Raw genomic sequence first — 12642 nt, 5'->3', positions numbered from 1 at the left:
AAGGTTGAGAATCACTGATTTAGGAGAAATAATAAAAACCCACCGGGTTGGTCTCGTGGTGAACGCGTCTTCCCAAATCAGCTGATTCGGAAGTCGAGAGTTCCAGCGTTCAAGTCCTAGTAAAGCCAGTTATTTTTACATGGGATTTGAATACTAGATGGTGGATACCAGTGTTCTTTGGTGGTTGGGTTTCAATTAACCACACATCTCAGGAATGGTCGAACTGGGAGTGTACAAGACTACACTTCATTTACACTCATACATATCATCCTCATTCATCCTCTGAAGAATTATCTAAACAGTAGTTACCGGAGGCTAAATAGTAAAGAAAGAAGAGGAGAAATAATAAAAATAAGACAAATAAAGCAGCTTTGGAAATCAAAATTAGAAAAATTAACTTTTCTAGCCAAAGGAATTTACAACAGAAAGAATCTTTCTACAAATGCATAATTGAGGCATTACAATACTGCAGTCGGACTAATCTTTTATGGAATTGAAACGATCAATTTTACTGCCTAGAGAATCTTCTCAAAATTGAAAATAAAATCCTACAGAGAATCTACAACTCAAAAAAAAACTGAAAAGGGGTACAAAATAAAATCAAATACAGACATTCATAAAAACCAGTGTATGATGGATTTTCATCATACAGTGTTGAGCAATTACATACATCTGCTTTGTAATACTTCTGACCCCTACCAAAAACTCTAAAGACACTTTAAGTTAACAGCATTCCATTCATATTGCTCTCCATTGCATGGAACTTTGACAGGAATATCACAATTAGCAATCCTTTTCCTGATCATATTCATGACGTTTTGTGCTCTCCAGATAGTAAACAATAGATAAAATTAACTTGATTTAGAAGACATACTTAGAAAAAGAAGGTGAAAATTCCTCTGACACATCACCAAAATGAATCCAAAAAAAGGAAATGAATTTCCAAAAAAATGAAACACATTTTTGAAAAACTTTGGGAACTAAAAAGTCAAACAAGCTACATAAAACAGCATGAAAGAGACCTTCAAATCATAAGAATAAAAGAGGAGAATTGTTTGGATACAATGAATTTTAAAGAAATAATTTATAATGCAAAGGTTCTTTTGAATGAAGGAAGAAAAAGTACCAAGAAAAATGGACAAAAGAAAAAAATGGGTGCACTGTGTGAAAATTAAGAGACTACGGAAAAGTAGAAAAGAAACATAGCAGAAATGATATTGGCATGGGGACCTAGTAGATCCCTTTAAAAAGAACGATTAAGATTGTTTATAACAATAACTAGATAAGTTCTGCATTAGATGGTACCACATCCCTTATAACCAGACAGTTCCACAAGCCCTACAATACGTCTACAAATAGCACCAGGAAATTGAAGTTTATGAAGTGAGGTTAAAATGTAAACAGTCAAAACAACATAAAGTAAACCAGTTCCCACAAGTCACTAAAGTTAAAAATACATTGGTGTAGGTTTGTTTCATGCTGTCAGCATTTATTAGTGTTCAATGACCGTAGTAGTCATTGTACACAAAATTAAAAAATTAGTAAGATTTTCCAACATATGGGTAAGAATTTCTTTTACAAATGCTCTAATTTACGTCATAGTTTAAGAAAACTCATAAGATATGCAACAACTTTTTGCCCTAATTTTTATTTTCGCTTCTATTATTTTAGGCAAATTCAAGAAAGACTTTTGTTTAACCAATTTTTGCACCTGTTGAAGAATACTTTATTTGCATTCGTTCATGTTCTGAAGCTTATCTCAAACATGCTATCTGGGATTCAGATCCAACCTTCTGGATGGAATGTTTATAACATTCGTATTTACTTTATCAAGTTATTGCATGATGGAATCATGAGGATCTGCATTATGCTGAAAAAATAAACTCATCCCCAGCAAACCAGATAAAGGATACGGCACGTACTGGTAGAGAGGCATTCATTTAGCTATAAGAACCTCTTCAGGCTGTGGATTTCCATCATACAGTGTTGAGCATTTATATACATGTATTTTGTAATACTTCTGATCTTTACCAAAAAATGTAAAGATGCTTTAAGTTAACAGCATTCCATTCATTTTGTTCTCTATTGCATGGAACTTTGACAGGAATATCACAATTAGCAATCGCTAATTGTGATAAAAATCACGAATATGATCAGGAAAAGGATTCTTTTCCTGATCATATTCGTGATTTTTTGTACTCTCCAGTTACAGTTAGTAAAAAATAAATAAAAGAAACTTGTATCTTTCAACTTCTTTTTAATCAAAATGAGGTTTATGTACAGTGAGCAGCTGCGATTTTACTCAGGTCTTTAATTTTTACTCTTTTCTTTAATGTTTAAAAAAATCATTTAGTTTAATATTGGTTCCGTTATTTTTGTCGTGTTTATTTTCATAATTTTAATTCTAAACTTCCAAGAATTATTTACCTAGTTCAAATCTTTTAGTTTTTAGTTTTAAAGAAAAATTTTGATTGTCTCCTACATGTGTTGTAATATCTCTACTGCAGAGTAATATGCAATGTGGTTGTCCTGGTTTTCTTGAGTAATAAATAGGCTGTTAAAATTATTTTAACATTGACTTTTTATAAAATGATTTACCTCTGATAACCAAAGGTTACTATTGGCTAGAGTCTTGATCAAGTACAATAATACACTTGGCATGCTTAACTTCAGTTATATCAATTAATAATTACATGTCTAAAGTGTGTTCAAAAGAGACAAAAATTAAAAGATACTTCTAATAAAACCTTAACATCATGTAAAAGAAAAACACATACACACATACACAAGAAGCAATCAAGGTGAGTTTCTGTTTTATTCAAAATTATAAAATCCCAAGGTATTGAATTTAATAAAATTATCCTCATACATCTCCACAGTTATTCAGTTCTGGATGCAGTTTTTCTCTGGATGGTATATGTTGTTCCCTAAGCACTTAGTAGTGTCATTTCATTATTCAATAAAAGTTGAAAAGAATATGGTAATTATTACAGTTAAATATAGGACATGTGTGTTTCATAATAGTTAAAAAGAAATGTCTGCAATCATATATAGATTTATTGGAAGGTGGCTGATTGTGGGTTTGTTAAGACATTGATAGATTTCAAATATGAGGAAATAGTTTCTCTTATTTAAATAGTATTGTTAAGAGGTGTTATTACTGCTGTTAGACAACCTAATATTCAAAAACGTCACTGGTTCTAGAATTTTTGAAAAAATCCTCTTTTAAAGACATGAACTTTCAGTGTTTTTGAAGCTATAGTATCAATTCTTTAAGCAGTGATATTTTTCAGAACAGCAGCACTAGTAGTACTACAATTTTATTATTAAAATTAGGAGCTAGACAGGTTAGTAGTTTTGAAATGATCTGTTGGAAACAAAACTGCATTAAAAAGCAAGTGGTTTTTACGTTTTTTTAAACACAGATTTCATCATGCTAATCAAAATTATTTTTTGCAGAGTTTTATATGACTCCATAATTTTATATTAGTAAAGCTCACATTATTGTAATAATTAAAGTCAAAAAAAATTTTAAATACATTTTTTCTTGATGAATGTTATTTGTAACAATAATGTATTCCAAATCAATTTATAAATTAAGATGTTAGTAGTACGGAAATAATAAGTGAAAAAAATGAAAAAAGTGAAATTAAAATAATTATAAGTGAACAAATTTGTGTGATTTCATCATTCGCAATATGTTATTGAAAGTGAATACATCGATCGCAGAGAGATCATTATCTTTTCATCTTAATTAGCAAGGTAAGTTTTAATGGGACAGTATGGTATTATCAAATAACTTTCAAACAAAAAAAAAGAAAAAGGTAAAAAATTAATTTGATAAAATAATAATAATATATAAAACATTAATACAATAGAATAATATGGAAAAAATTAATACAATAAAGTAAAGAGAAAAAAGTTCTTCCTTCAATAATATAATAAAATAAGAATAACATATAAAACATTAATACAATAGAATAATATCAAAAAAATTAATACAATAAAGTAATAAGAAAAAAATCTTCCTTCAACACCATCTGAAACACACAAATACAAAAAGGATTACCATTTAGAAAAAAAAAAACTACAATATATTTTAATTTGTTTCAGATATTACAAAAAAAAAAAAAACAGAAATGGTATCACCGGGAGTTGTCCGAGCAATAAATAACAACGTCATTCGTCTTCGATGGGACCTGTCTGACTTTGAGGAATTATACCTTCATTCAACCCTTTTACGGTATCAGACCAACATCCTGAATCGTTTGAAGGAAGAAGGCAGACGCTTTGATGGCAACATAAAATGGTAACTATTCGTTATGTGTATGACGATATTAACAATTTCTTTTGCAACTACAAAGAAACAAAAATACCAATTTATATTTTTTCTACTACATGTATGTTGCTGTAAACGTCGAATTCATGAAACAGTCGCGTCTCGAAGACGGAGTAGAAACAACATTTTCCAATTTGTACCTGCATTGAAAAACTAGAACGGTGATAAATTTGAACGACAACGCTATTGTAGTCAAGGATCAGTGGATCGAATCCGTAGAGAAGCTGACAAATTTCATTAACAACGGTAGCGGATGGGCAATGAATAAGATAATTTATATAGATTTAAATAATAACCGTTACTGTCCGTTATATGGCGCCTCTAGTTCATTTATAAAAACACCATAAAAAATTGTAAAAAGAAAGGCGATAATTAATGTAAAGAATCCGCATGATAGAAAATGTTTTCTCTGGTCTGTGCTAGCATATCTACACAATCAACCCGGACGTCACCAACGTCAGAGTTGGTATGCACTTTGAACATGAAATTAACATGAACGGGATATCATATCCAGTAAAGGTAAAAGACATTGATCGCTTCGACGCTAATTTTAGGTGGATGGGTGTCGATGAGATTGACAGTCTCGACATTAACAGCGTTGACGATCGTGGCGAAAAGGGCTACATCTTGGAAGTGGATCTTGAGTATCCGAAAGAATTGCACGATCATCACAAGGATTACCTTCTTGCACCAGAACGATTAGTATCAACCGATGATATGTTATCCCCCTATTTGAAGGACATAAAGAGATGTCCCGTAAAGAAATTAATGACAACATTGTACGAAAAACAAAAATACGTTTTACATTACAGAAATCTAAAGTTGTACACTCGACTAAGACTGAAAACCGTTCACAGAGTTCTGGAATTCTCCCAATCGCCTTGGTTGAAACCGTACATCGATTTCAATACCGAAAAGCGTGCACAAGCGCGAAACAGTTTTGAAAAGGACATTTTTAAGTTGATGAACAACGCGGTGTACGGCAAGTCCTTGGAAAACGTACGAAACAGAATAGACTTCCAACTGGTCACTAACGAACGTAAACTGGATAAGGTGATTGCAAAACCGAGAGTTAAGGCTTGGTACCTCTATAACAAGGATGTCGTCGGGGTAAGTCTGAAGAAACCGGAGATATTCCTCAATCGTCCGATTTACATCGGATTTACCGTAATGGACATTAGCAAAATGATCATGTACGAATTTCACTATGACTACATGGTGGAAAAGTACGGTCATAATATAAATCTTCTAATGACCGATACGGACAGTCTGATGTATCATATCGTGACCGATGACGTTTACAACGATACTCTTAACGATATCGATCGGTTCGATACTTCAGATTAGCCTCGCGATCACGCATGTTTTAGTAATACTAATAAGAAACGACTTGGTAAATTCAAAGACGAAATGAATGGAAAAGCTATTCGTGAATTTGTCGGTCTTCGTGCTAAGATGTATAGCATTCTAGACTTTAATAAGAAAGAGAAGAATGAAGCAAAGGGTATTCCTAGAGTATCCATTGCAAAGGGTCTTAGACACAATCTGTACAAAAAGAGTCTTTTTAATGATTCCGTTACGTACACAAGCGCGTACGGAATCATAAGCACTTTGCACAATATATTTTCTATTAACAAGTCCAAGAAATCGCTTTTACCGTACGACGACAAACGTTACATATTAGAAAACAAAACCGACACTATTCCTTACGGACATTATAGCATAAAAAAAAGAAAACTACCCGCTAATGACAACACTCCCCAAAAGAGACCGAGAACCGTAAACGATGTCCTCATAGCCCATGGTCACGACTACATAAAAAGCCAGAGAACCGAAGACCTCATAGACCACGATCATGACTATTGTTAATTTTCTTTTATCATGCGGCTATATATTGCCTTTCTTTATTGTAAGTGAAAAAAAAATTATATGTAAAAAATATGAAATAAAGTATATATCTAATAATATAAATGACTTAAAAAAAAAAAAAAAAAACACTAAAAAATTACAATTACTTACATCAATTACTATCGTCTCCCTCTCTAATGCGGCGGTAGCCCAATACATCTCGTTGACAGACGGGAGAAATTCTGCTGTACCTCGCTAATTTTCGCACACAGTCTTCGCAGTATCGATGACTGCAAATCAACAACTCGACAGTTACCGTTTCTGTTAAACAGATCGGACATCTGTCGGTTGATGAGTTTCCATCATTGACCTCAACAGACTGGCTTGAATTAGCGTCGACCTGTTGTAGAATTCTATTTTGAGTTCTACAATGTGGTCGTCGTGGTGTCGAACTAACATCCACGTCTGTGACCTCCGGACGGCGACACACTCGAACACGTCGACGTCGACATTGATGACCACGACGAACACGATGATTGGTACTACTACTCTGCCCATTATCACCATCGATAATTTCATGTATAATTTGTAATTCATTATCTGGTAATGGTGATGGTGGTGGTTGATCATCATTGTTATTGCTGTTGTTGTTCAGGTTGAAATCCGTTGCGGATCCATCGGATTCTGCATCTTTTTCTTGATGGTTAGATGGTGATGATGATGATGGTGGTGGCGGAGCATCTTGGTTGAAACGTACAACTAATCACATTGCCCGTCGTCTCGCCCTCAATATCGCATACATCAAGTCATTCGACGCGTGTTCGACTTCAGTGTGGTCATACATATTTCGCAGTATGCGATCCTTAATCTCCATTAAGTCTCGAAATGTTGACATTAACTCATTTATCTCATGCTGCACAGTATAGTATGCCATTGTGAACACTTCTTCAATATGTAATGTTGACATGTAAAATGTTGAAGTCAGAATGACTTCAACCATAAGATATATTTATATACCATAAGAAATATTAAGTTAACTGCAATCTTATCAATTTAGTTTATGTCCTGTTTTTAATTGTACTATGAGCGATAAAAAGTACGCGGTTATCAATTATTTTTTTTTATTAAATACAGTTTTAACTGCAGTGTGAGTGATAACAACTATGCGGTTTTGATAAAACTTCTTATAACAAATAAATGTAATTATTATTATCATCAAGAGAGAGGGAGAAAAATACTGCATTTCATAATAAAGAAATAATTATTGCACATAATAATTAAAAAAATTACTAAAATAAACTAAATTTTAAGAAATAATTGTTAAATAAATTAAATTTTATACAACTTATCAGCGGAAGACGCATTTAGATAAAAATAATTGGAAAATAAAACAAGTAAATTTTTATATTAATTTTTTAAGAGATAAAAAATAATATTCGAAACTTTATTCATTCTTGCGTTAACACTCAATCATAATGGAACGTTCTTTTTATGATAAAGTACATACATTTTACAGGGTTACTAGAAACGGCAACAAAATGATATATAGACCGTTATGGACGCATATGAACAATCCGTTACTTCCCCCCTGATCGTAGTTATGCATGGGTTCAGGTACGAGGGTATTGATGATATGGTCAGATGTGACTATTGTCGAATACGCTTGCGGAAGTGGGAAGAGACGGACAATCCATATGTTGAACATACACGGCGTATGCCATCTTGTCCATTTTTCGGTTAACCTTTTAAAATGTAAAACGACCCTTTATGTAAAACGGCCCTTTTCAGGGCCACCCTAAACCCCCCGAATCGATCACACGTTAAATCTTTAACCGATCTACACATGTGTAGATCGATTAATGATTTATCATTGTTATCGATACGGCCGGTGCCAAGGCCGGGATATAAGAGTGGTGAGGCGGGTAAAATAAAGAAATAAAGATCCTTTTTCTTCCTATTCCTATCCAAACACACGAAATACGGTCAGTACAACAATGAACGTCAAGGCATCAATAGCTAAAGAGCTCCATCGTCAGGCGCGTCGAAACTACCCTACAAGACGCGTTGAACTTAAAAGTATTTCAGATCTATATCAAGTTGACCTTGTTGAGATGGTACCGTATGCTAAATCGAACAAAGGCTATCGATACATATTGACGATGATAAATTGTTTTTCTAAACTAGCATTTGCCGTACCGATTAAAACCAAAACCGGTACGGAGATCGCTAAGGCTCTCAAACCCATATTGGATAAACACAAGATGCGTCATTTTCAAACCGATTTGGGTAAAGAGTTTTACAATCCGTCGGTTAAACGACTATTACATTCGTACAATATAAATCACTATTCCACACATTCGGATAAAAAGCATCGATAATCGAACGATTTAATAGAACACTGAAAACGATGATGTGGAGAAAATTTACCGAGCAAGGAACTTACAAGTGGTTAGAATTACTACCGAAATTGATCGCAAAATACAACACCAGTTATCGCACTATCGGAATGAAACCGAAAGATGTAAACAAGCGAAACCAAGCCGCTGTTTTACGGCGATTGAATACGGTACTCTATCGAAAGCTTAGTTTACCGAAATTCAATGTCGGGGATCGAATGCGTATAAGCAAATTTAAAAAGACATTCGCCAAAGGATATTTACCGAATTGGAAGAACGAAATATTTATCGTACATAAGGTACACCATAATACGCGACCGTGTACTTACACGCTGATTGATATTCGCGGAGAGGTGGTGAGTGGTAAATTTTACGCTGAAGAGCTCACTAAAATTAACGTTACAAATAATGTGTATTTAGTCGAGAAAGTCTTACGAAGAAAAGGCGATAAGCTATTTGTAAAGTGGCAAGGGTTCGACGGAAAACACAACAGTTGGATACATAAGGCGGATTTGGTGCGGTGAACTGATCAGTCACAAAGATGTGGTTGGAACGTCAACAGGCTGGTAATATTACGCTTGAAAACTTCGACGAATATATAGTGGCCGGGTGTGGAGAGGACTAAAAGGAGACAGTCATCGGCGAAAGCCTGAGCCGTGACCTCTTCTGAAAATGTCAATCCCAGAAATCTGTCGAATAACAGGTTCCACAGCAGGGGACCAAGAACCGAACCCTGTGGGCTTCCTCTGGTAACGGATTTTTCCACAACTAGGTGCGCATCCTTAAACACAGCCGTACGGTTAGACAAACAGTCACGTACCAAGACCTGCAGGGCTACCCACATTGCGACGTTCAACTCATAGAAGACAGAACTCCAACACAGGGAAGGAAATGCTGCCTCTATGTCAATAAAAATTGTCAAAACATATTTACAGTCGGCGCTTTCCACCTCGGCAAGAGCATTTAAGATGCAATCCTTGGTGGCAAGCACTTTCGTGAAGCCATAGTGGCCTCGATTTAGAAAACAGTTCACCTCATTGCTTTCCCAGAGCCGTTCCACAACCAGCCTTTCATGTAACTTGCCGATTACCGGGAAGAAGCTGATGGGTCAATAACTAGGATCCTTCCCTGGTTTTAAGAGCATCCTCACCAAAGCCACTTTCCAACATGTCGGGAAGCAGTAGGTACCCCAAGAACAGCCTGCCAAGCGGCTCTCTTATGTCAGGTAGTAGATAGAACAAAATATCCGCGTTAAGTTGGTCAATCCCCGGTGCCTTTTTCAGTGCCATTCGAGAAACCACTTGGTCTATATCTACGCGATTCACAGCCCGTGAGCCAGGGAAGGGATTGGTTTAAACCAAGTTTAAACGTGACTACCTTGACAGTAGCCCACTTAATATTGGCCGCCGACGTCTGAACTAGCGGTGGTGGATCAACCCGCTTAGGCGTAGACGTGGCAGCAACTGTGGCGAAAGACCTCCTAACCTTCCTAACCTGCTCTTCCACCCGTTGAATGGATTTCTGGAGTTCCCCAGAGCCTCACCCGTCACCGGTTTGAAACCCCAAACTCCCTCTACAGCCTGATTGACCTTCCCTGATAGTCGCAAAACTATTGAATCCAGGGCAAGTTTGGCGCCTTGGATTCCCTCGCATTTTAATGCCAGACCCACAACCATCAAGTTACATTCACTTAAAAAGCCATCGACCATCTGTCGAAACTCCACTGCCACACGCGACTCTTTCTTAGAGGAGACTGAACCATTCGGATCACATCTCCTCGATCCGCCCAATACAGTCGGATCCGGAGCTCACCTGCCTCACAGCAGGCTTCACCCCGGGGACCTCCCGCACCGAGTCGATCACCACGTCACCGGATTCCACTTTCCTCGACTTCGTGGGGAGCCGCCCTTCGTCCTTGATTTTCCCTCCACTACCGCGCACTCCCTTCACGGTTTCAGCCACAGTCTTCCCCGCACAGCTCGTAGCGGAGGTTTTGGCAGGATTTTTAGTGCAATCCGCCGGTGTACTTGGGCGCAGTACTGCTTCGAGGAGACCTACTGAGTGACCTTCTCGGCAGAAAGGGGTCGCCAGCAACCAGGTCCTTGTCTATGCCAACAAGATCCTCTAAGCATTCTCTCTCGGATTGCTCCATAGCATCTGAAAAAAAAAACACCGACTGTACTGCCAGCCACTACAGTAACAGTCTGAACGCAGATGCAGAACGCAGTTATCATCTAACACAAGGCAAGGTGAGTGTCTAGCAGTAAACTATCCCAAGCAAGGCCACCTGTTCTCATGTAGCCTTGCTCAAAACGTCAAAAGCTAAAAGCTCCTAGATCAGACCACCGGCGAGGTCGGAGCGAAAGTTGCTTCCTGAACCTGCCAGAGGACCGAAAAGATTATTGGCCTCATGAACCTAAGAACGGGGACACGATGCAACACAAAGGAAACGTCCTTACTTAGTCGACAATGGCACTCCTGCAACACACTACGCAGCTGTGTAGCCTAAATTCCACAGTAACACAGTTGTCAGCCCTGATGATGTGAATGTAGGAACGCTGCACTTGTAGAAGCAAATCGCTACCGGTAGCAGTAAACACAAGTTATACAGCACGAGGCCAGAGGCCAAGAAGTGATCCTGTTTAACTAGGTTCTGTTTATAAAAAGCATCTAGTCTGGTGTGGACATATCTGGCAGATATAAGTGTTGAAATTTTTGCTACTGGCAACCAATTTTTAGGAGAGACAATTGAAGATTGAGAAGACGATAGCAATAGTAAATTTTCTCAGGTGCAGAGGAGAGGTGACACAGGAAGTGGAATTTCAGAATCAAGGTAGATGGAGAGCAGGAAGTGAGAAATTACTGTTATAATTCTATAAATTAGTCTATAAATTAAAAAAAAAATTTCTCTTTTGATTTAAACGCAGCAATTGGGCAATATAAAAATCTCTGGAGAAATTTACAGGCCCACAAATTAGTCTCAAAAAATTGTTTATGTTATAGAAGTTTAATAGTGTTTCAGTTAAAATATATCAAATAGAAATTAAACAGTTTTTATATTACATCATGAAAACTTACAACTGCTACTTACCTATGAATATATAAAAAATATAATTTTCTGTCAAGTACTTTGCAATTAACAGAAAAACTGTTTTGTAAAATACATCTTACATCAACAAAAAACTTATTTACAATATTTTTTAACCCACAAAATGTTCTTTCTTTAAAATACATAGTTTTTTAAATAATTAAAAAAAAAGAGAAATGTTTAAGAGATTATAATTAAAACCATTAAATACAGTTAACAGTAGCAATAGTAATAATAACAATGTTAAATATAACTTTTCTTATATATTAAATTAGGCTTAAAATTATTACATCACAATATTTAGCATAACAATTTGTTTTAAGCTACAAAAGTCTACAATTGAAAGCTGTTTTATATATATATATATATAAACAGCAAACTCATTTGTAAAACAAATGCTCAGCTTAGTAATAAATATAAATATATATTATTATTGTATTTGTACTTCCTTAATCTTAAATAAACATTATAATTATTTATTACAATTTTTTAATAGCATCACTTAAAATATTCAACTGACAACTTATACCACTAATAATATTTTGTATTTGAGGTTTAGAATCGATTATTTCTACGCTTTGAGTATAAGGCTTGTAGCATACTCCAAATTGACGTGGAATGGTTTGTGAATATTTTCTGCAACAAAAGAAAAGAGAAAATATTTCAAAATGAAGAATAGCTTTTTTTAATTTCATAAATAAATAAATATTAAAGAAAATTAGAGATTTTATTTTGTATGGCTACATTAAAATTTTGATCATATAAAAATTTTGGTAATGTCTTTTTTATTACTAATGACCTTAATATTAACCTACCTTTTTATTAATCTGTTTTTAAATATTAGTACAATTTATTGTGTAAATTAATCAAGTATTGCAAGTACAATAAGTGTAGAATTACTAGTGTACAAATAATTTGTATATATATTATTGTTTATTCCTTCTATAAAAACTTTCATTCAAAATTATGAT

The 12642-nt window shown here is 35.3% G+C and overlaps 1 protein-coding gene and 1 long non-coding RNA gene across 2 annotated transcripts in view; both read right to left on the bottom strand.

The window, feature by feature from the left end:
- Positions 1-3922: 3922 nt before the first annotated feature.
- On the bottom strand, positions 3923-7189 carry LOC142329321 (uncharacterized). The gene is made up of 2 exons (XR_012757461.1): positions 6359-7189; positions 3923-4040 (listed from the first exon to the last, which is right to left on the bottom strand). It is a non-coding gene; the product is annotated as an uncharacterized LOC142329321 (long non-coding RNA).
- Positions 7190-11846: 4657 nt separating this feature from the next.
- Hn (phenylalanine hydroxylase) overlaps positions 11847-12642 on the bottom strand; it is a 58997-nt gene continuing 58201 nt past the window's right edge. The window contains exon 8 of the mRNA XM_075372716.1: positions 11847-12307. Coding sequence (XP_075228831.1) covers positions 12151-12307 — 157 coding nt within the window. The 3' untranslated portion in view covers positions 11847-12150. The remainder of the gene's footprint in view (positions 12308-12642) is intronic.

Source organism: Lycorma delicatula, chromosome 8 (genome assembly GCF_047948215.1).
Source record: "Lycorma delicatula isolate Av1 chromosome 8, ASM4794821v1, whole genome shotgun sequence".
NCBI classification, from domain to species: Eukaryota; Metazoa; Arthropoda; class Insecta; order Hemiptera; family Fulgoridae; genus Lycorma; species Lycorma delicatula.
The sequence above is the reverse complement of the archived record's forward strand: the minus strand, read 5'-3'. Positions and strand labels throughout refer to the sequence as shown.